The sequence below is a fragment of the Gadus morhua genome, chromosome 1, assembly GCF_902167405.1.
Source record: "Gadus morhua chromosome 1, gadMor3.0, whole genome shotgun sequence".
NCBI classification, from domain to species: domain Eukaryota; kingdom Metazoa; phylum Chordata; class Actinopteri; order Gadiformes; family Gadidae; genus Gadus; species Gadus morhua.
This window is the reverse complement of record NC_044048.1, coordinates 26,158,097-26,177,097: the sequence shown is the minus strand read 5'-3', so window position 1 is coordinate 26,177,097 and position 19,001 is coordinate 26,158,097. Positions and strand designations below refer to the sequence as shown.

At 45.4% G+C, this 19,001-nt stretch overlaps 1 protein-coding gene across 17 annotated transcripts in view; it reads right to left on the bottom strand.

Moving 5' to 3' along the window:
* ubr4 (ubiquitin protein ligase E3 component n-recognin 4) overlaps positions 1–18,508 on the bottom strand; it is a 59,094-nt gene extending 40,586 nt beyond the window's left edge. For 8 of the 17 annotated variants that reach the window (XM_030338534.1, XM_030338700.1, XM_030338793.1 and 5 more), the window contains exons 1-32: positions 18,379–18,503; positions 14,807–14,904; positions 14,340–14,443; positions 13,957–14,086; positions 13,485–13,630; positions 13,267–13,369; positions 13,006–13,147; positions 12,508–12,632; positions 12,130–12,254; positions 11,971–12,030; positions 11,587–11,777; positions 10,600–10,720; positions 10,032–10,169; positions 9,525–9,642; positions 8,462–8,503; positions 6,898–7,085; positions 6,594–6,750; positions 6,074–6,159; positions 5,747–5,916; positions 5,304–5,583; positions 4,782–4,914; positions 4,602–4,681; positions 4,148–4,276; positions 3,623–3,805; positions 3,147–3,269; positions 2,821–3,050; positions 2,369–2,487; positions 2,068–2,165; positions 1,565–1,722; positions 829–1,035; positions 442–543; positions 215–315 (exon numbers count right to left, since the gene is read on the bottom strand). In XM_030338534.1, the coding sequence (XP_030194394.1) occupies positions 215–315; positions 442–543; positions 829–1,035; positions 1,565–1,722; positions 2,068–2,165; positions 2,369–2,487; positions 2,821–3,050; positions 3,147–3,269; positions 3,623–3,805; positions 4,148–4,276; positions 4,602–4,681; positions 4,782–4,914; positions 5,304–5,583; positions 5,747–5,916; positions 6,074–6,159; positions 6,594–6,750; positions 6,898–7,085; positions 8,462–8,503; positions 9,525–9,642; positions 10,032–10,169; positions 10,600–10,720; positions 11,587–11,777; positions 11,971–12,030; positions 12,130–12,254; positions 12,508–12,632; positions 13,006–13,147; positions 13,267–13,369; positions 13,485–13,630; positions 13,957–14,086; positions 14,340–14,443; positions 14,807–14,904; positions 18,379–18,503 (4,312 nt within the window). Of the gene's footprint in view, positions 1–214; positions 316–441; positions 544–828; positions 1,036–1,564; positions 1,723–2,067; positions 2,166–2,368; positions 2,488–2,820; positions 3,051–3,146; positions 3,270–3,622; positions 3,806–4,147; positions 4,277–4,601; positions 4,682–4,781; positions 4,915–5,303; positions 5,584–5,746; positions 5,917–6,073; positions 6,160–6,593; positions 6,751–6,897; positions 7,086–8,461; positions 8,504–9,524; positions 9,643–10,031; positions 10,170–10,599; positions 10,721–11,586; positions 11,778–11,970; positions 12,031–12,129; positions 12,255–12,507; positions 12,633–13,005; positions 13,148–13,266; positions 13,370–13,484; positions 13,631–13,956; positions 14,087–14,339; positions 14,444–14,806; positions 14,905–18,378 lie in introns of all 17 variants that reach the window. The other 9 variants (XM_030339245.1, XM_030339249.1, XM_030339266.1 and 6 more) reach the window with 6 other exon arrangements.
* Positions 18,509–19,001: the final 493 nt, after the last annotated feature.

The following is a 19,001-nucleotide window of genomic DNA, read 5'->3' as shown; positions in this document are numbered from 1 at the left end:
CAAATGTCCCCATTGTGGGACTAATAAAGGGTTATCTTATCTTTAAAATCAAGAAAATATTCAACGAAGTGTTGTGAATGATGTTTTTTTTCACATCTCATCAAACCGAACATCCACGCACTTCTGTTTAAGCAACGATTATAACAAACATGAATCAATGTGTGCTGAAAAACTAACCTTACGTTGATACATTTGACAACAGACGTAAACTTACTGAGCGTAAACAGCTTGGTGAAGAACTTGAGCACCCGGTTGCAGAACTTGGCGGACAGGTTTTCATTGGCCGTTGCCATCATGATTTGGACGAGTTCCCCGCTAGTGGCACAAAGTGGCATCCAGGAAAAATGTCAGCGGGAACAAAACCGTGGAACAGCATGACAAGGAGGGCTATTGAACTGTGCGGTGAACAGTGCTACAGTGTGATATGTGCTGTGACGATACCTGAAGGAGAAGAATTCTTCCATGGCCTTGCGGACCTGGCTGTTCTCCAGCTGTTTCTCCAGGTACTGCAGGCATTCTTCCAGCACAGACTCATCCAGACCACTGGAACAGGAGGAAAAAAACAAGAGTACATGAGGAAAGACCTTGATGAAAGCATATAGTTTAACATAATGTAGAACTACAACTTCGGGGCATTTGATATGTTGCTTGACATATATGACAAAAAATGTATTTTATAAACCATATTTATTTAGTGAGCTTAAATAAAAAAGGTATAAACTAATTGTGACCAGAAAATGATTAAACGTGGAATAGTTCCAATGTGGGCAGCACACTGAACCCATTCCGGTCGGTGTCAGAGTGGTGGGCGATGGTGTTGTAGCATACCTGTTGGGGTCGGAGTGGTGGGCGATGATGTTGTAGCAGCCGGTGACCAGGCGCTGGTAGATGCGGGCCAGGAAGGCGTCCGACTCGGCGGGCCCCAGGATGCGCTCCAGCGAGGTGCTGCTGAGCTCGGCCACGCTCTCCGTGCTGCTCTCCAGCAGCAGGGGCAGCAGGGAGCGCTCCACGTGGGCGGGGTTCAGCTCCTCCGTGCTGGGGGGACGGAGACCACCACACGTCAAGGTCACTCCTACAGGCCTACAGGCCGAGGAGGCTTGGGTGGGAAATTAAACTGTGCCTTTTGTACATTGCCCTGCAATGAAGTGTCAGGGCGCAGTGCGACTTGAATGATTGGATCCAGAACTTTATTTGCCATTTCAGTACGTAAAAGGGGGTTTATCCTGATGCATACATTCAGGGGGAAATCTACAAAGAATGAAGAGGCTACAACAATAACCTAAGATAGATATATTGGACACATGGAGCAGCATAGATATAAACAAGATGTTGCATGGTTTGTGTTTTGTTTTTGAGTAAAGAATTGTTTGTGAAAACAAATCGCTCGGAAAGTGTACAAGTAGGCTTTGGCCTTCTATATGAAAAGTGTACGAGTTGTTAGATGGGTTTGTCGACAAAGGAGCGTTGTTACTTTAGTTACTATGGACAAAGGTGGACGAAGAGCACCGACTACTGTTCCATAGCACACAGGGCTGACCGTGAGCAGGATCAAGAGTTCACTCACACAATCAGGTCCCCAGTGAGGCGCACCAGGGACAGCAGGATGTGCTTGAGGGAGGGGGCCAGAGCCAGGGACTGGCAGCTCAGTGTGCCGAGGTGGGCTGCCTGGATGGCGCTGATGTAGCTCTCAGAGGGGATGGTGTCGTTGGCGAAGGCATTGCGCTGTGGAGGAGCGATTACAAGATGACCCATGAAATTCATTTTCTGTGGCACCAACAGTATGGTCAAGAGATCGGTAGTGTAGCAATTCAGGGTAGAAATTGATTGTTCTGATAGATTTTATTAAGGAATGGTCTTGTATATTTAATATATTTTGAGTCAACAAATGCATTGCGACCCTTTCATCACATCAGAAGATGTGATGAAGGGTAGTGGGCTTAAGTTAAACAGACTTCTACCAAATAAAACACAGGGGGTGAGAGCTGCATGCTTGGATCCTTAAATTACCTTCACAGAAATTCACTCAAATGTCTTTCCTACCACACAAGCAAATACATAAACACATACCCAAGAGCCAATGTTGGGGAACTCATTGGTGTGTATGTTGTTCCAGGTCTCACAGAGGGTCTGCACAGCCGACGGCAGGTTCTGCATAATAGTGTTGCCTGTGGAAGGACACGAAGTACGGAGGATCAGCAGAAGAACACTCCAGGTGTTGGCACGTTTCAAGCTGTTTTACATTTCCTTCCCCAGTCACCAGAACAACCCGAACACAGGCATTTGGTAAAGCCGTACCAAGGCACTAAGACGATGTGGGTTAAGTGACAGGCAAACGGCCTGCATCATCGCTGTGGCTGCTGAAACGTACCGAGGGTGTTGGCCTTGCAGCGAGTGGAGCCGATGGAGAGCACCGCGGCGTAACCCTGGAGCTTGGCGTCTGTCAGCTTGTTGTCTCCTTCCTCCGGGAGGCTCATCAACAGGTAAGACCTGGGAAGAGACGGCACCCGCTTAATACGCATCACGGTCTGGTGGCTTTAAACGTTGCTTTGTGTTCTCAACGCGGCTAGGCCATTTTGTCACCGTAAGTAAAACAATACCGTAATTTAGAAAAGAACGGTGTAAAATCGTACACTGTTGCCGGACTCCGAACACTACGAAACCGAGTGTTACTTTGAAGTACACATTTATACTAAATCAGATATTCATTGTCTTAAAAAAAAATAGAAACCTTATACTATGCAGTCCTATTGTCCAAGGTAAACTCAATAAGATAACCCAGGTTTTCTTCACGTTTGTGCGCGTAGTTTCAGTGGGGCTCACCTGGTGAACGCCGTGTAAACGTCGATGAGCTGAAGGGTGGCGGGCAGCAAGTTTTTGGTGACCTGGGAGGACTGGTTGGCGTCCGTCTCCATGGCGACCTTGGACAGGTGGTCGTCCAGGGACACCTGGACCTTGGAGATGACGGCGTCCAGGGTGTAGATGGCCTGCAGGGAGAGCACCTGGTGCAGTGGCAGGATGGCGCTGGGGTCCACGGCGGAGAACGCAGAGATCTGTCCACGACCGAGAGAGAGACATGTGATCAACCGAGACTCCTATGCTAGGAGGCCACACGCTGGGAAAGTGCGCAATGATTTCCCCACGGTTACCTGTCTTGCGATGTATTCCTCCGCCAGTTCCACGTCATATTTGACCGTGCTGCACCTGGCTGCTGTCAGCTCAACCAGGGGGGAGGCCTGGTCAGCCTTCAACCCCTGCTTGACCAAGTGATCCTGAAGATAACGAACACAAGACACCAGGTCAGACACACCGAGTACAGCACCTCCATGCACATGTCGACCACTTTACCCAAATAATGGGATGTATTACATTACTGAATCGCCATTCATTATTGGATTTAGGTTTGCACCAGGTTTGTTTGCATCGTTTTGTAACACATGCAATCGCTTTATTAAATAATCCCTTTTGAACTACCGCCGTAGAGCAAAACACTTTTATGCAATTGACGTGATTTGTGTCCATTAAAAGGTCTCTGTGGTGAGGCCAATAAGCAAACTACTGACCAAGGCCAGTACTAAAGCCCTTTTCTATTGTTTCATCTACTATTGTCCAGCTGCGGACCGACCTTGATCCATGTGACGTAGGTGGGCACGCGGAGGCGGGAGGACCAGCGGAGGGTGTGGAGAATGTCGCTCTCGCTGGGGTCGCTGCAGCCGCTCTTCAGCTGCTCCACGTAGGCCTTGGACGGGGGCAGCACCCCCAGGATCCTCCACAGGACCAGGAAGTAGTACTGCAGCGAGCAGGCCTCCTGGGCCAGACAACACACAGAGCTCAAGGTCAGAGGATGGACCATTTCAAAATATGGTACTGTTTATTTTACAGAGCTTGATAGCAATATCGATTTCAACCCCAAAATAGACATTTTGGTGAAAAGGGGAATTTATAAAACCGTTCAAAAAAATTAGCACTGGTGTAATTTGTATGGAAAAGTATTTGACATGTAAGAGTATAGTTAAAGAAATGTGACACGTGTCATGTGAACACAACTTGTTAATAACCGTCACGTGCATTTCACCCTGTGCCATAGTGCGGTTCAGTAAACTTTGTGTGGACCAGGGTGTCACCGACACAGTGGTGTCAGGGCTCTCACCATGGGTGTGATGGCTTTGTTTTCCTCTCTCCGGGCTGTGTCGAACTGAGAGCCGGCCGCCAGCAGAGAGATGAGAGAGGAATACAGCTCGTCGTATTTCACTGCGTTGTTGAACAGCTTCTCAAACACCTAGGAAGAAAACACAACATTGAGTCTAAAGGTATGTGCTTACACCCTTGTTTCAAATTCAATGAATAGGTTAAGACATCTAACCGATACTTTCTCCCTAATGACATGCATATGAATTCACAGCAAGTGGCTTGGAGGAAAGCATCTGCTACATGACTAAAACAGTTTATGGTAATATATTTATAAAACCTGAAACATGACATAAAAATATTGAGAGAAACGAACAAAGAGTAAATAACTCTTAGAACAGTATGCCGGCGACGACAAATTCCCAACACGCGTGTCTAAGCAGCGGTGGTGTGACCTCCTGGAGACGGTGTCTCACCTTGCTGTCCAGTCGGCTGAGGTCGTCCTCAGAGGCATCAGGAGAGAGGATGCAGTAGAACTTGGGCTGTAGAGTCGCATCTGCAACCAGACAACAACGACAACAACGTCTTATTATATCTGACACTTTGGCTTTATCGCTTCTGGACTGGCTGCTGGGACGGCGCTGCCGGGGCTCTACCTGCAGAGCAGTGTTTGGACCAGTTCTCCTCCACCTCCTTGAAGCCGTAGTAGAGAGGGAGGCTGCCCCGCTTGCTTCCGTCCTGGGGCGAACCGGGGCCGGACGAGGGCGGGGTCAGGAGGTTGTACTGGACCTACGAACGACATCATGATTTGCCCTCATGAACAACGATAAATATGTGGATACAAATAACAGAATAGTCACTGTTAGCATTCAGAAGCTAAAGCAATTTGAATTTCCTGAAGAGATTACTCATCTGTAGAGAATACTCATATCTATAGGACTGGAAAATATTATAAATAGCCATGTGTTGCTCTTAGAATACCCTGATACATTCTTCGAGCAGGTATCCACTAGCGGGAACCAAACCCCTAATCCAGCATCCAGCCGTGGTGCTATAGCGGAGTTACTCGTTGTTTCCTGTTGTAGTTTGACTTGTAAGACTACCGAACCGCTCACTCTGGCCGGGTCCAGCCAACCCTCTACCAGTGTATCTAGACGGGGGCCTTCCGCCTCTCCTACCTGTTCAAACAGGTACACGGGTGTCTTGGAGTAGTGGTGCAGCATGTAGTCGAGGACCAGCAGCAGGCGGGCCAGGTTGAGGGGCACGGCCTTCAGCTGGGTCTCTCCGCTCTGGGCCACCTCGGCGATGGCCTGGGCCACTAGGGTGAGCACCATGTGGCGGCCTCCCTCCGACAGGTTGTGGAAGAGGAGCAGCAGCAGCTGCAGGTGCTCCACGTTGAGGTCCTCGTCGCCGGGGATGGAGCCCTGGATGGTGTGCTGCTTCAGGGTTCCCAGGAACCTGCAGGGGGGGTCAGGGGAGTGGAGGGGAAGATACACGATGAGAACAATTGTTGCAATACTGTTGTGAGGCACCTCAGCACAATCACTCTATAACCAAAGCTACTTGGTTGAGGATTTTTTTTTTACGAATGATAAGGGAATAGAATGAGTATGTAGCTAACCGTTCCCAGACTTTGATGCACTCGGGCACGTCAGGCTCGCCCTGCAGGGTGGCTTTGTGCTGCCATATCAGGAGCAGCCTGGAGAGCACCGAAAGGGACTGGGGGTGGATGTACAGGGGCCAGGGGCCCTCCGAGAACGGGGCCACCCCCAGCTGTTGAAGCAGTATGCTCTGGGAAAACACACACCGGAAGCATTTGTTGAGAATTGTACGAGGGATGCGCAAAATGTAGAGCAGTGAGATCGGCTGCAGCTTTTTGGAGCAGCCACACGCTAACGTTAACATTGAATGTTAGGATATACTCTGAGCAAATGACCACTTCCTTTACCTGCAGGGCTGGAGATGGTAGGTCTGAGGTCACAAGTGTGTGGTTGAAGTGGTAGAGGGCCAGAGAAAACACTTCATCTGAGGAACCTGAAATGAAACACAGTGCACCTTATGAGTGAGGAAAGCGGACAGTCTCCGGCATCTGAGAGCGTCACTGGACAACAACTTTAGGATGTTGCTCATAAAATGCAACACCATAACATTGTTGCCAAGTATAAATTTTACAGAGAAGGTATTACTAAAATTATTACTTTGCAGCATCACAGATGGACGACTTATATAGTTGTACACATTAAAACTTTTATACAGAATTACAGCTGCATGTGTTTACGCCTCTAATGATCTTTCATCTCTCTGTCCCACCTTAAACAAAGTCCATTGCATTTAAGCGGTCCTCTTGTATAGGTGTCGATAAACTCCACTACACTACTCAATTAAAGCTTGTACCCTCCCTGTAAATAGACACCATCGTGTCCCGTGTCTATAGGTCGTCTGTGTGGTTCCTCAACCCCTTTGCCTACCTTTCACGTCTTTGTCCACGTCCTTGATGATGCTGGCCAGCGTGGCCATGTGCTGCTCCGTCAGGGACACACTCAGGTAGTTGCGGATGAAGTTGTTCCTGGACTTGAGCATTGAGGTGGTGATGAAGTTCAGGATGCTGGAGGCAAGGCCGAGGAACTAGACAAGGAAGAACAATCCTTGTTTCCAAATGTAAAATACGATGCACCGGGGGAAGGCAAAACTCACAAACAACTATATTACACGGAACAAATGATGAAATGAAAACATTGATAAAAAATCAATGTATTTAAACAAGCAGCTCACCAGCTCTGGGTCTTTGCGGCCCGCCAGGATGTTGCCGTTCTCGCTCGGGTTGTGCTTGCTGGGGCTCTTCAGACGGGGAGAGGTCTCCAGGGGTGGGGGTGGTGGAGGAGGTGGAGGCGCCACCTTCTCTTTGGAGGGGGAGATCGTCTCCTCAAACCAAAGGCCCAAGATGGGCTCACTGTCATCGTCTGGAAGGACACACTGGATGTTTAGCGCGTTACGCTTCAAGGCAGGGACGGCGTGGTGTATACACACGTGCCAAGAATACAAAATCAATACATGGCGTAGGTTCGGTGGCTGAGGTGACATCAAAATGCAGGTAGTATCAGCGTTCAAGCTAGATTGGGACACCTATAAATGTTGTGCAGATGGCAGCTGGACAAGAGCAAGAAGACCACCATTACTAGTGAAGAAACAAAAAGCAATGCAGGAAGGTGATCGATGCAATGGCTACCGTCGGCTTCATATATACCGCTGAGCTGACCCATGAAAACAGGAATTATAGTAACTAAGTTGTAAATTTAAAAATGACAACTAAATGTGATTTGTTAAATGCATTAAATACTCAAACAAAATGTTAAAGTTATGGGTGAAAATTACAGTAGTTGCCAACCGAGAAGACGGTATGTTCATCTGCTAACTCATATTAGCTCACAGCCAATTCTGTTCTTTCCACCTACAAGATTCTACAAATCTTTTGACTCTTGGTTTAAATTAACAGCCCAAAACATTAGCGGTCATTGGCACTGGCAAATGTGCAGTCAATGTACCAAGTTACTTACACCTAATAGTAAAATAAGGGGACATAATAGATCAGATGACCTCCACTTTGTACGACTTGGTTATTAAAAGATCTGAATCTAACAGGGCACTAGGCGAAAGTTATCCCATAGGGAATATCAGTTTAAGTTGATATTCACATCTGCATGCATAACAAGAGAACCATAGCTCATTGGGTGAAGGCAAGGCGGGGCATAGTGAATACAACCTAAGCCTTTAGTCTTACAAGCATAACAGGAACATATTGTAGTTAAAGGATAATACCAGTGTATACGGCCATGGGTTCCAATCTCAGTCGTCAACATGACCGTTGTAGCCAAAGAAGTGTGTTTACTAGTATCGGATAGATTACCATCTCAAACACATTTCAATAAGATATCGGAGATACTGAAGCAGTATGCATGTTAAGCGTCGACACTGCAAAGTGCAGGGATACCCCACCTCTGAACGTCAGAATGGGGTTCAGTCTAAATCTAATCTTTCAGCAAAGACAAGATGTTATATCCATCGACACCACTGGTATTATCCTTTACACTAGTCAGAGCCAGAGACAAACACTTTAGCCCAAGTCAATTAATTAGGATAGTTTGAGGGTTTGGACAAAGCGTTCCTCTGTGGCTCTGTTATGTTGTACAGGTGACAAGCCCCAGCTCAAGAGCCTACGTTTTGTGTGACATACAACGACAACAGAAACAACATCAACAAAGTTAGGTCTAGGACAGTGATGCGGACACCAAGGTCTGGGTAAGCCCACCCACCCCCACGAGGACAGAGAACTGCTGACCTGAGACACAAGCTGCACTTGGGTTCTCCTGTCTTCTCTCTGCTGAAACAGCACAACACTGTCAACTACACTGGCATCGTGCAACGGAAGCAGCACAGTTTGGATTAGTGGGCGCTAGGATGGTCTTTGTGTGCGGATGTAGACATGTTGGGGGGAGGGGGGGGGGCACTTACAATTGCTGCCTCAGGGGGATAACTTTACTGACCTGATACTAGACTGGTCTGAATTGGCTGCAGAGTTCTGCCAAAAGGATCTGACACTGGTATAAACAGCACACCGTTTTTAAACCCTTCCTGTACACAACTCAGACCTGATGCAAGTTCTTTGAGGGGTTAAACACACAAACACACAGGGGTGCTGCTTGATTATACATAGAGGTCTATAAACCAGTGTCTTTGTAGGCTTTTTTCTAACTGCAGCCTGTCCATTGTTTTAATGGTGATGTTGGTGGCAATTTAAGTAGCTGAACAAACTCATCTTTGCATGTGCATTTCAAATGGCCAAATCAAATCTAGAATGTCATGGCATGCCGTCAGCAGCATGAAGCTTATACAAATATGCATAAATAATATATGGAATTGAATTAATTGTGCTAATCAACAACACAAAATGTAAAACGGTCGCAGCAATATGGCAGCAAACTAAATATCACCAAAATGTTCACATGTACTGTTGAAACGTCCTGTTTATATGATTACTCTCACGTGATCATTGAGGAGTAACAGAAAGAGTAAAGAAGGAATGCTGTGAACAGCGAATAACACCCCAATATTGTATGGATTAACATAGGAATCTGAAATCAAGGGAAACTTGTCCCAAGAGAAGCGATCAGTCCTATGCAAAGTGATGAAAGAAATACCAGCGCTACGTGGTCTTCTTCCAGTAAAACAATATTATTCCATAAATCTTTTGCTACAATTATGAACTGAAATCTGTTCTCTTTGTGCAGGTTATTAAGTAATTACATTAACAACAACATCGGAAAAATAAACAAACCGATCCTAGATCTGCAGAGACTTGTTATTCTACGGCCTGGTGAGAGCCCCAGTAAAGTACAATGTACCTTGGCTGCTGTCCTCCTCCGTACTGCTGAAGTCGTCCTCGTAGAAGGTGTTGGAGTCTGTGGAGGCGCTTGCGTCGCTGCTGACGGAGCCCTTCCTCTGACGCTGGAGCACGCACGCCTGCAGGACAATCGACACCCGGTTGTATCAGTGAGCGGGGTGAATAGCATCAGCTTGCTCATTAAAAAATGGGATTTCCCCCAAAGATGTCTTTGTAAATTGCTTTGGATAAAAGTGCTGCTAAACAAGTACATATGATGGCAAAATGGAATTTGTAAAAAACCTGTTGATACTAGCAATGTTATTATAGTTTCATCTTTTATCTTCACGAAACTAAGATATTACTATCAGTACGTTACATACATCAGTTAAGGTGTTGAGCATATAGGTTATCCCCAATCACGGATAAAATCGGACTTGCTCTAAAAAATGAAACATCAACACACTTTGCATAGGTTTAAGACTTTTGGACAAAGGGCACACCAGGGCTAGGAGTGAGCTGTCCACACCTTCTTGTAGGAGGTTGAGAGCAGGGTGAAGAGCAGGTTGGTCAGCGGCACAGAGTCAATGAGCCTCTGGACTCTCTGGATGGATGTGCTCTGAGCCATGATGTTGAGCTCTGCTGGGGGCCCGTCGCTGGCCCAGGCCTGTCGGCCAGGTGCATTAGAAACGTCACGTGTTAAATAAGTCATTGTGGGGGGAAAAACGTTTGTGTTGAACTTGTAGGCTAGGACTGATCAAACAATATTATTATTCATAGAGACATTTGTTAATTTGTAAAATTGGAATCCTCAATATACATCACTCAATTTATAAAATAAAAGGCAGACAATATTGTAAAGAAAATGAAACTCATGAAGTCAACAGACTGACCAGCGGATGGCTGTCACATGCTTTGCAGCCTCCCGTTCCCGATCACCAATCAAATTAAGTTACGCTTTCCTCAACAGCAGTAACACTCTTAGGTTTCATTTTCATTTCCTCTGAACTCCCAGTTTCACAGCAACACAGCAACATATTCAGCGTGCAGTACGACTCAGAACCACGAGGGGCACTTCAACATGCCGAAGGACTCACGGTTTGTGTGGTGGGTCTTACCCGGTGAAGGGCTTCCACCTGGAGGTCTTGGAACAGGGAGGTAAGTAGTTTGATGGCGTGGTTGGCCAGGATGACGGAAAGGACTCCAAACCCTTGGTGCCTTGAGGAAAGAAATTAAAAACATTTACAAAAAAAAAAGATAATCTGCATAGAATACAAAGCAATAGGCCATCGACGTGTTGAAACAGGACATAATGTGATTACAGTAGCTTACTTGTGCCGCTTTTCCACTGCATGGTACCAGCTCGACACGACTCGACTCGACTCAGCTCGCCTTTTTTGCGTTTCCACCGCGAAAACATGGTATCTGGTACCTGAAGTGGCTGCTTTTTCTAGTACCGCCTCGCTCTAGGTTCCAAGCGGTTGAGCCGATGCTAAAAGGTGACGTCGGCAGACGGCCGGCTGATTGGCCAGAGAGTGTGACGAAGTCACGAGAGCGACATGGCAACCATGCTGGTAACAGCCATAGCAGCGCCGCAGCCAACATATTCCACTTCTTCAACATGCCAGCTAATAATACGAACACGAATACCATCGCATCGATGTTCTCCATTGTTGTTATGTGGGTTCTGTCCATGTGTGGGTTACGTAGGTGTTGTTTGCGTCGCGTACAAAAATACGTCACGGCCCTTTCGCGCAGCCGACCCCGCCCACGTCCCGGAGGTACTATTTGCGGTGGAAAAGGACCCGCGCTGCTACCGTGTCGAGTCGTGTCGTGTCGAGTCGAGCTACATGTGCGGTGGAAAAGCGGCATTGGAAAACCTCAGAAAAGTAAAGACATTTACTAAACTGAAGAATAAACCCCAAAGAACAAGGAGCTCAAATTTCAGTTGGTTTTTGTTGCACGACCCAAAAAGAAATATAATGATATTGTGTATCGACACGCCATGTGCTTTGGGCTAAAGAATAAAAACGGCGTTTAAGCAGGGCAGCAGGCTGGCATGACAGCGTCGTGCCAACGCGTACCCTTTGCCGGGGCCCAGTTTGGGCGAGCCCGCGCCTTCCTTGGTGCGTGCGGCGATGTCCCTCACGCGCAGTGCGGCCAGCGGGTCCTTCTCCTTGCCCTTGTCGGCCAGGGCAGTGGGGCTCAGGTTGAGGATCAGATACAGGCTGTTCAGCAGGCACCAGGCTCCCAGCAGCTGGAAGTTCTGGTAGTGCTGCGGCCGGACACAGAATGGACATTGATTATCAATGGTCCAGTACTGATAAATATCAAAAAAATTATAATTGATGTTATGCATCGTTCAATCATAATACAAATATAAAAAAAAAAAAAAAAATTATAAATTCATGGAAATGTATAAATATATATGCTCATCACACATCTTGGTTGTATTGAAAGATCCTCACCTCTCCTCCAGCTCTGCGAGAGTTACTGATGGCCTGTCCAATCATTTCATAGATCTCCAACTGTTTTGAAACACAAGAAAGGTTTTCCTCGTTAAATTAGAACACCACTGAATACTTCCTCTCACTGTCGTCGAGCCATGCGTTAGTGTTCCTACTCACACATTTCTGCACGATGGTGGCAGCGTCGTTCTCGTAGTCTTCCTCTTTACTGCCGGTGGAGGCTGAGCGGAGTTGCAGGCCGCTGCCCACCTGCAGGATTGCCATGCAGGTAGCCACGCTCACACCTGGGGCACAGTAGTACCATCATTTGACAAACTCCAAACGTGCAAAATAGGAAAAGGACAATATTATGTATATTCGATTATCTCGATTAGCTTTGCAATTAACATACCAATAACTCCAGGATGACATGCACATGGCCCCTTGTTAAAGTGATAACCTCCAAAGAATCCTTGTTTAACTTAACATCAATGTCAGGGTAGATGATTTAATTCTACGGTGACACTTTGTATAATGCATCAATCACATTGACCCTACCAGCATAGAGACAGCTCAGGGCCAGCACGGTCATATCCAGTAGCCTGCCGGGCGTCAGGGGCTCCAGGACGGGAAGGGAGAGTGTGTCCAGGGCCATCGTCACGTCAATGACTAAAGAATGAAACCTGTACCAGAGGGAGGGAGCCGAACGCAGGTGAACCGAGCGCCACTTGCAGACACGACGCTACTGTTACTCACACTGTCTCTCTTCGAACGATCGGAACTGGAACAGGGCAGCTGTCGCCTTATTCTTACCATTGCATGATTCGTGTACATGCGGATTGGAGAATGTAGTGATATCTCAGTACATTGTTATGCCCTAATAACAATACAATTAATATGTCCCCCTGGTTCACTGGTTCATTGGCATTACATTGAAAAGTAGTAAACAATTGTTGATGTAAAATGTCACGGAACATTTAACATCCTTTTGTTTCGATAATGCCGCAAAACTCCCGAGAATGGGGAGACTCCACTGAAAGAGGGAGAGAGGCTTACCCGTTGCGAACGGCGGTGGCGTCGGCCACCGTGGCGGGCATGATGAAGAAGGAGTTGGCTGATACAGCATCCTGGAAGCGGTTGATGTAGCGGAGGAAGTAGGGCAGGTTGAGGCACACCCGCAGCAGCTTCTCTGACCCACCTACAAGAAGCAGAACCACGCTGAACCAACCGACCATCCCAAACTCAAGCACCTTTCTGAATAATAAGGAATTTTGCAGTTTGTAGTATATAACATTTCCTTGAAAGATCATTTCTCACCTAGTTCCTGTAAACTGGACACATTCTGAGAGACAAAGGCGTTCTTCATTTTGGCCTGGATGGCCTGATCTGTCGTCATTTGCTCGTCACAGTCGCTCTCGGCCTACATGGAAAGAGAACAAAAAAAAGACATTTCGTTTTAAGAGGAATTAATACGGGATCCTTCTACCGACAAGCGAGGCAGTAGAAGCTAACCGGGGGATGGTGAGAGGGTTTACCTGCGTGTGTGACGCCGACGGAGAGGACAGCAGGGTCGTCAGGTCCGGGTTAAAAACTGAAGTCAGTTGGTTGAAAAAGTTCATTTGCACTTCCTTGTGCCGGAGCTCTGGATTCAGGACACTGGGAAGCTCCTTCTGGTCCTCCACTGTGTGATTAAGGTGAATCATTAGAATGACTTAATGAGTACTACTTATCCATCCTCGGATTCAATCATTCAATTATATATTTATTGTCCAATCACAGCCGACATTGAGGTTTAACATTGAAAGTAGTCAAGCTTTTTCAACCAATGCCTAAACATAAAATATCGAATTATCTCTGACATCGGTGTTGGTCTGAGTCAAGCCTCTAAATGCCACTGCAGAGGCTATTGGAACAGCACCGCTGGCTATCGCTTGCCAAACAAGATAGCATTCCAAACACCGACGCCATCCGACGGGGCAGACTTGGGCTGGGATGCCATGCACTCACCGTCTGATAGGGTCTTGACAGTTTGAGGCAACTTGGCAGACTTCATCATTGCAGTGAAAGTTATGATCTCTGTGCGGTCTAGTCTGCTGCAGCCTGTGCAGAGTCCTTTTATCAGGAGGATCAGGTGTTTCTAGTGGGGAGGGATGAAAGAGATTTACTTCTGAGAAATCTGAGGAAATCTGAAAATAATAATGCAACCCAAGCGATAACAAACAAGTAATGTAAGTTTTTGTCACTATGTCATATTTTTTTAATGTACATATTTCTCTTCAACCTTTTTTAAGTGACAATTCAGAAAAAACCGGTGACAAGATAATCAAAATTTTGTGCGGCACAAATAGTTGATAGTAGGTGTCCTTTGGTTCCTCAGCAGTTGGTCTTACCTGCGAAACGGCGCATGCTTCGTCTGGGTTCTCCAGCCGCAGCAGAGAGAATTCGATCAGAACTTTACATGCTGAGGCTACTGACTGCAGCTGGTTCCTTGGTACTACAAAAAAAAGGCAGAGGCAGAGGTCAACAATGGTGCAGATTTACCTGGAGTAAAAGACACCACGCTATCAAGAGGGAACTTAAAAAGATCACAGAATCATGATAGTTGACATGTTTGAAACTACGTTTATTTGGTTGCACATGTATTTCATTGGGTGGATTTGAAGTGTGATTTGTTTGTATTTTATATTCGATTAATCTTTTAGTGGCCAGAGTGGCCTTAAAAACATACAGGATTCAATATGGACATAGTGTGTGACCCTCGTCCAGCCCCATATGACTGAGTAATGAGTAGTGACATAACTTTGTCTGCAAGTAGCCAAGGTGCTGCATAAAGCCAGCAAGAGAGACGATGACTTACTTTGTCCACACACTGTGGTGATGTAATGTGCCGAGAGGGCCACGAATGATGAGTAGAATGGCTCATACTGTTTGTCATGGTGAAGAATCTCTGATTCACTGCAAATTAAGGTAAAACACATTGTTATAGACATGTTTATTAATATGATGAGCGAGACGTGGACTGAGAGGGAGAAAGAAAGAAACACAGACATGAATTAAAACTGCCAGTGGTTCAACTTGAGAAACTATGCAAAACGTCTGGTATTTAGGTCATACCACGCCAAGCATTGTTAAAGTGCCCCATCAATCATAAATAGAAACACAGCTGGGAAATCTTGATTTTATAAAAGAAAGGTAAAAGGTAAAATATGCTCGATTTGCATTTTCAAGCCAGCTCGAGTCAAAACATTGCAGAAGAGGCGCTGCTCCTCATCCCTCCTTCTCAGAACCTTACCCACCCTCAAAAACCTCTACGCTGTTGTCGAGCAAATTTGCATTTGCTTCCTGTAAACCTAAAATTACTGTCTAGTCTACACAGCAATGCGAGTTAATGCAGTGCAAAACACGCATATTGTACCAGCAAAATGCAACATCTGCCATATATAAATGCCATGTTGACTACGTTCTACCCTGCCCTCTATTTTTGTTTACTTCAGCCCTAAATGCAAACTCGCTCACAAGAAGTTTGGCCCATATACTAACTACAATAAGCTTCTTTTCCTCCGGTCCCAGACAGTGCAAGCTAAATCAGCATTGAAGGCTCCCAGCTACATTCGCTCTGTGATGCGGACCTACACACACAGCAGACTAGACGCATGCTGCAAGAAGAGATAAGAATGTGTGAACTCTTTATGCCTTCTTAGAGAATGGTGTACTACAAACATTATGGGAACTATAATATAACACTCTAGATTGACATATCCACTGAAGGTTAGCGACAGGCAACAAGAATATCTGGATAATGCAGGCAACATAGGCTCCCACCTTTGCCCCCAAGAAAAATAACAAATCATGACTACAACGGCTGCCATGCTGGAATGCCAACAGACTAAGCTTGCGTCGATCTTATGGACGAAAACACCACAGCCCCCGATCAAAACAGGCCTGCGGCATATCGGGTTGTGGTGGCTCAAACAACCCGGGGGCTAATGTGACACCACCAGGCAGAAAATAAGGGCAACTTGGATCAAGTTTACGGGCTCAAATGTCATTAATTGCCAACAGGTTAGAGGAACATGGCATACATCATTTAATATGTATTGGACCATTTCAAAACCTGGGTGAGGCTGCTGTCACACCTGAGCTGTTTGGTCCATCTTAGTCTAGCACTGGAGCGTTTCCCCCCATGGCACGGTTTGTTTAGGGAGATGTGAACGCCAATTCCTACATTGTTTCAGACCAAACGGTCTGCTATCAAACGGGGGGGGGGGGGAGACTCTGCCTGCTTTCAAGTGAACTTTGGTTCGGTTTGCTTTAGGTGTAAACGTGATCCAACCCAACTATGAGAAGTGAACTAAAAAAAAAGACATTGTGAGTTGAATCTACACTTTTACTGCCAACTGGAAATAATAAAACCTTCAGCCAGATATACGTGAACTTGCCCCAGATTAAAAAGAGTTTGTCAGATGTGATGGAATAATGAGGTGAAAGCACACAAAACGACTATATAAAGCAATTGCTTGTGGTCATTGTTCACAAAAACACTGACATTAAATTATTCAGTGACTGCATGGGTCAGCAGCGGGACATGTGTCGTTTACAATGTTTGGTTAGCCTAACAAAGTCAAGTGTGAACGCTAATGATTTGCAACAAAGTGTCAACTTCCCCGAACTCAAGGTGTGAAAACACCCTTTAGCCTTATTTTTTCCTCTTTGACAGGACCATGGTGTAACATCAAAATGGGAATGAATTTCATCATGGAGTACACGTTGGGATCTAGCCTATATGGAAAATGGTTAACTACCATATATATATTAACCAAGTATGTAATTTAGTCAATTCGATTTCAGGTAACATTTAGCATCATCAGGATATTACAGTCCAGGCTGTATTTTCTGGGTAATGGTTCAATGTTGTTTTAAAGTTTTGGCACATATAACACATACCAAAATAAGAGTGGGAATGTTAACCTCTTAGCCAAATGTGAACATTAACCCAGTTACCGATTTTAAATAATTCCGAAAATGTAAATTAGACCACAAAGTGACCAATAGTGAGTTCTAAAGTAGCACTCACTTCAAGTCACCATCTCCAATCATTCTATCTGTAGATGGACTGGCTACCAAATAACATCATCTAGAGACAGTGATCGCTTTAGAAAAATGTCAACAGTCTTGTATAATTTGGTACGTCTTCTCCAGACCCCCCTGCCAACATGTTTTGCAGTAAACTTTTGAAGAATATATATGGTAAGCAACCATTTACTATGAATGTTTGCTAATGATGGCCCTTTCATCAGAATTCCCAGAAGGTGTTGTTACAGTGCACAACACATGCATATTAATTTATCTTAACTCAAACAAAATTAAGGGTTAGGTTCAAGTAGGACCATTATTTTCACTTAAAATACAGACTTTTATAATAAGAGCTTCCTATTGTTACGATGAAGTGGAAAAGCAGCTGGCCAGAAGTACAACGTAATTCATACAAATATGTAAACAATGCAACAAGTCTCACCAAATAACGATTTCAACAAACAACCGTATAGTTACACGCAAACGACTGGTATACATGCTGCCAAAAACTTCTAAACGCAATTGTTCAATGTGCTGCTTAATAAATAAATCTAGTTACAGCCTGCGGCCTCGTGACCCGCCCCCTTTACAGTAATTATGAAGTATATAACAAATCGATAACAGTATATTACAAGACAACTTCTCCAAGTAGCCCGACACACCCTCCAAAATGTATGGACAGGCTTGTAGTCCCCCTTTATACCACCTCATTAGTTATGAGGAACTACACCTTACATGATCCGTCTAGTACATGATCTGTCCAGTCACACAACGAGTCAAACCAGCTGCCATGGGAGCTAGCAGACAGTGTCATGTTGACAGGCCCACCGATCACATGAACCAATAATAAACAAAATCCGGCCCATTACAATTAACCAACAGACACTGTTCATGGTCAGCTGCTAGGCTACATCTTGAAGCTCCAGGACGCTGGCCAGACAGGTCTCCAGGCCAGCTAGCCTGTTGGTCATGTTGGCGTTAGCTAGCTCATGATAAAGCATATTTTCACTTGAGACAACGTTGAGACACATAACTAATCCTAATAACGCGTTACCAATATGCTGGCCATGCTGTACAAATGCTCGCCATGTCTCGTGCGTTATGTTTTGCTTGCCTTTTAAGTGCGTATATGCCATGACACACAAGTACGCTAGCTTTGGAGCTAACGTCAAGCCAGTGAGTCGAGGTCAATGTAAACGGCACTGTAGTGTAGCTGGGGAACTGTGTAGCCGCTAACGCTAGCACTGTACCTGGGCTAGCGGGCTAGCGAGTTAGCAGAGCGGTGGAGTCCGCGGTGGACATGGCCATTATCTGCGTCAACAGAGAGACAATAGTCCTTGACACATAAACGGTTACCTGTTGATAATAGAGCCAACGAGTTGGGGTAGCTCCTTCGTCTCAAAAGCGGTGTAAGAAGCCGATAAAAGCGGTCGTACTGCCGCTGTCCATTCGTGCTCCCCATCTTCTCCGCTCGACGCCATCTTGAAATAATGAGGGGAAAAAAACTGCCACTGGAAGGAAAAATTGTTTATCGAAAGCAAATCACAAGGGGCGCTCATGTTCCAAACCAATATATGGAAAATCCTAATGGTTTCATTTCATGAGGGTTCTTCAGATGTGTTACGCTACTGTATATTCACTCACTTAATATAATGTATAATAAATAAAATAAATACTTCTATGAGATGATCATAAGGAGTACCCGGCCTTTACTCTTAAATATGTGAACTTGTGAAGGTTTACAACTTGGAGGAAGAGATGGAACATACAATACATTGGGTATATTGTTTACAGAAGTCTAATGGGGACATTGTGAAATTCAAGATATTCAAGGTATATTCAAGGTATTCAACATGGCTTCAAGTCAAAAAAAAGTATTACCAAAAAATTGGTTAACATTTAACCAAAATACAATACTGGCTCAATATCTTTGTCATAGTCTTTGGTTTAAAATTACAAACTGGGTTAGGGTTTTATTC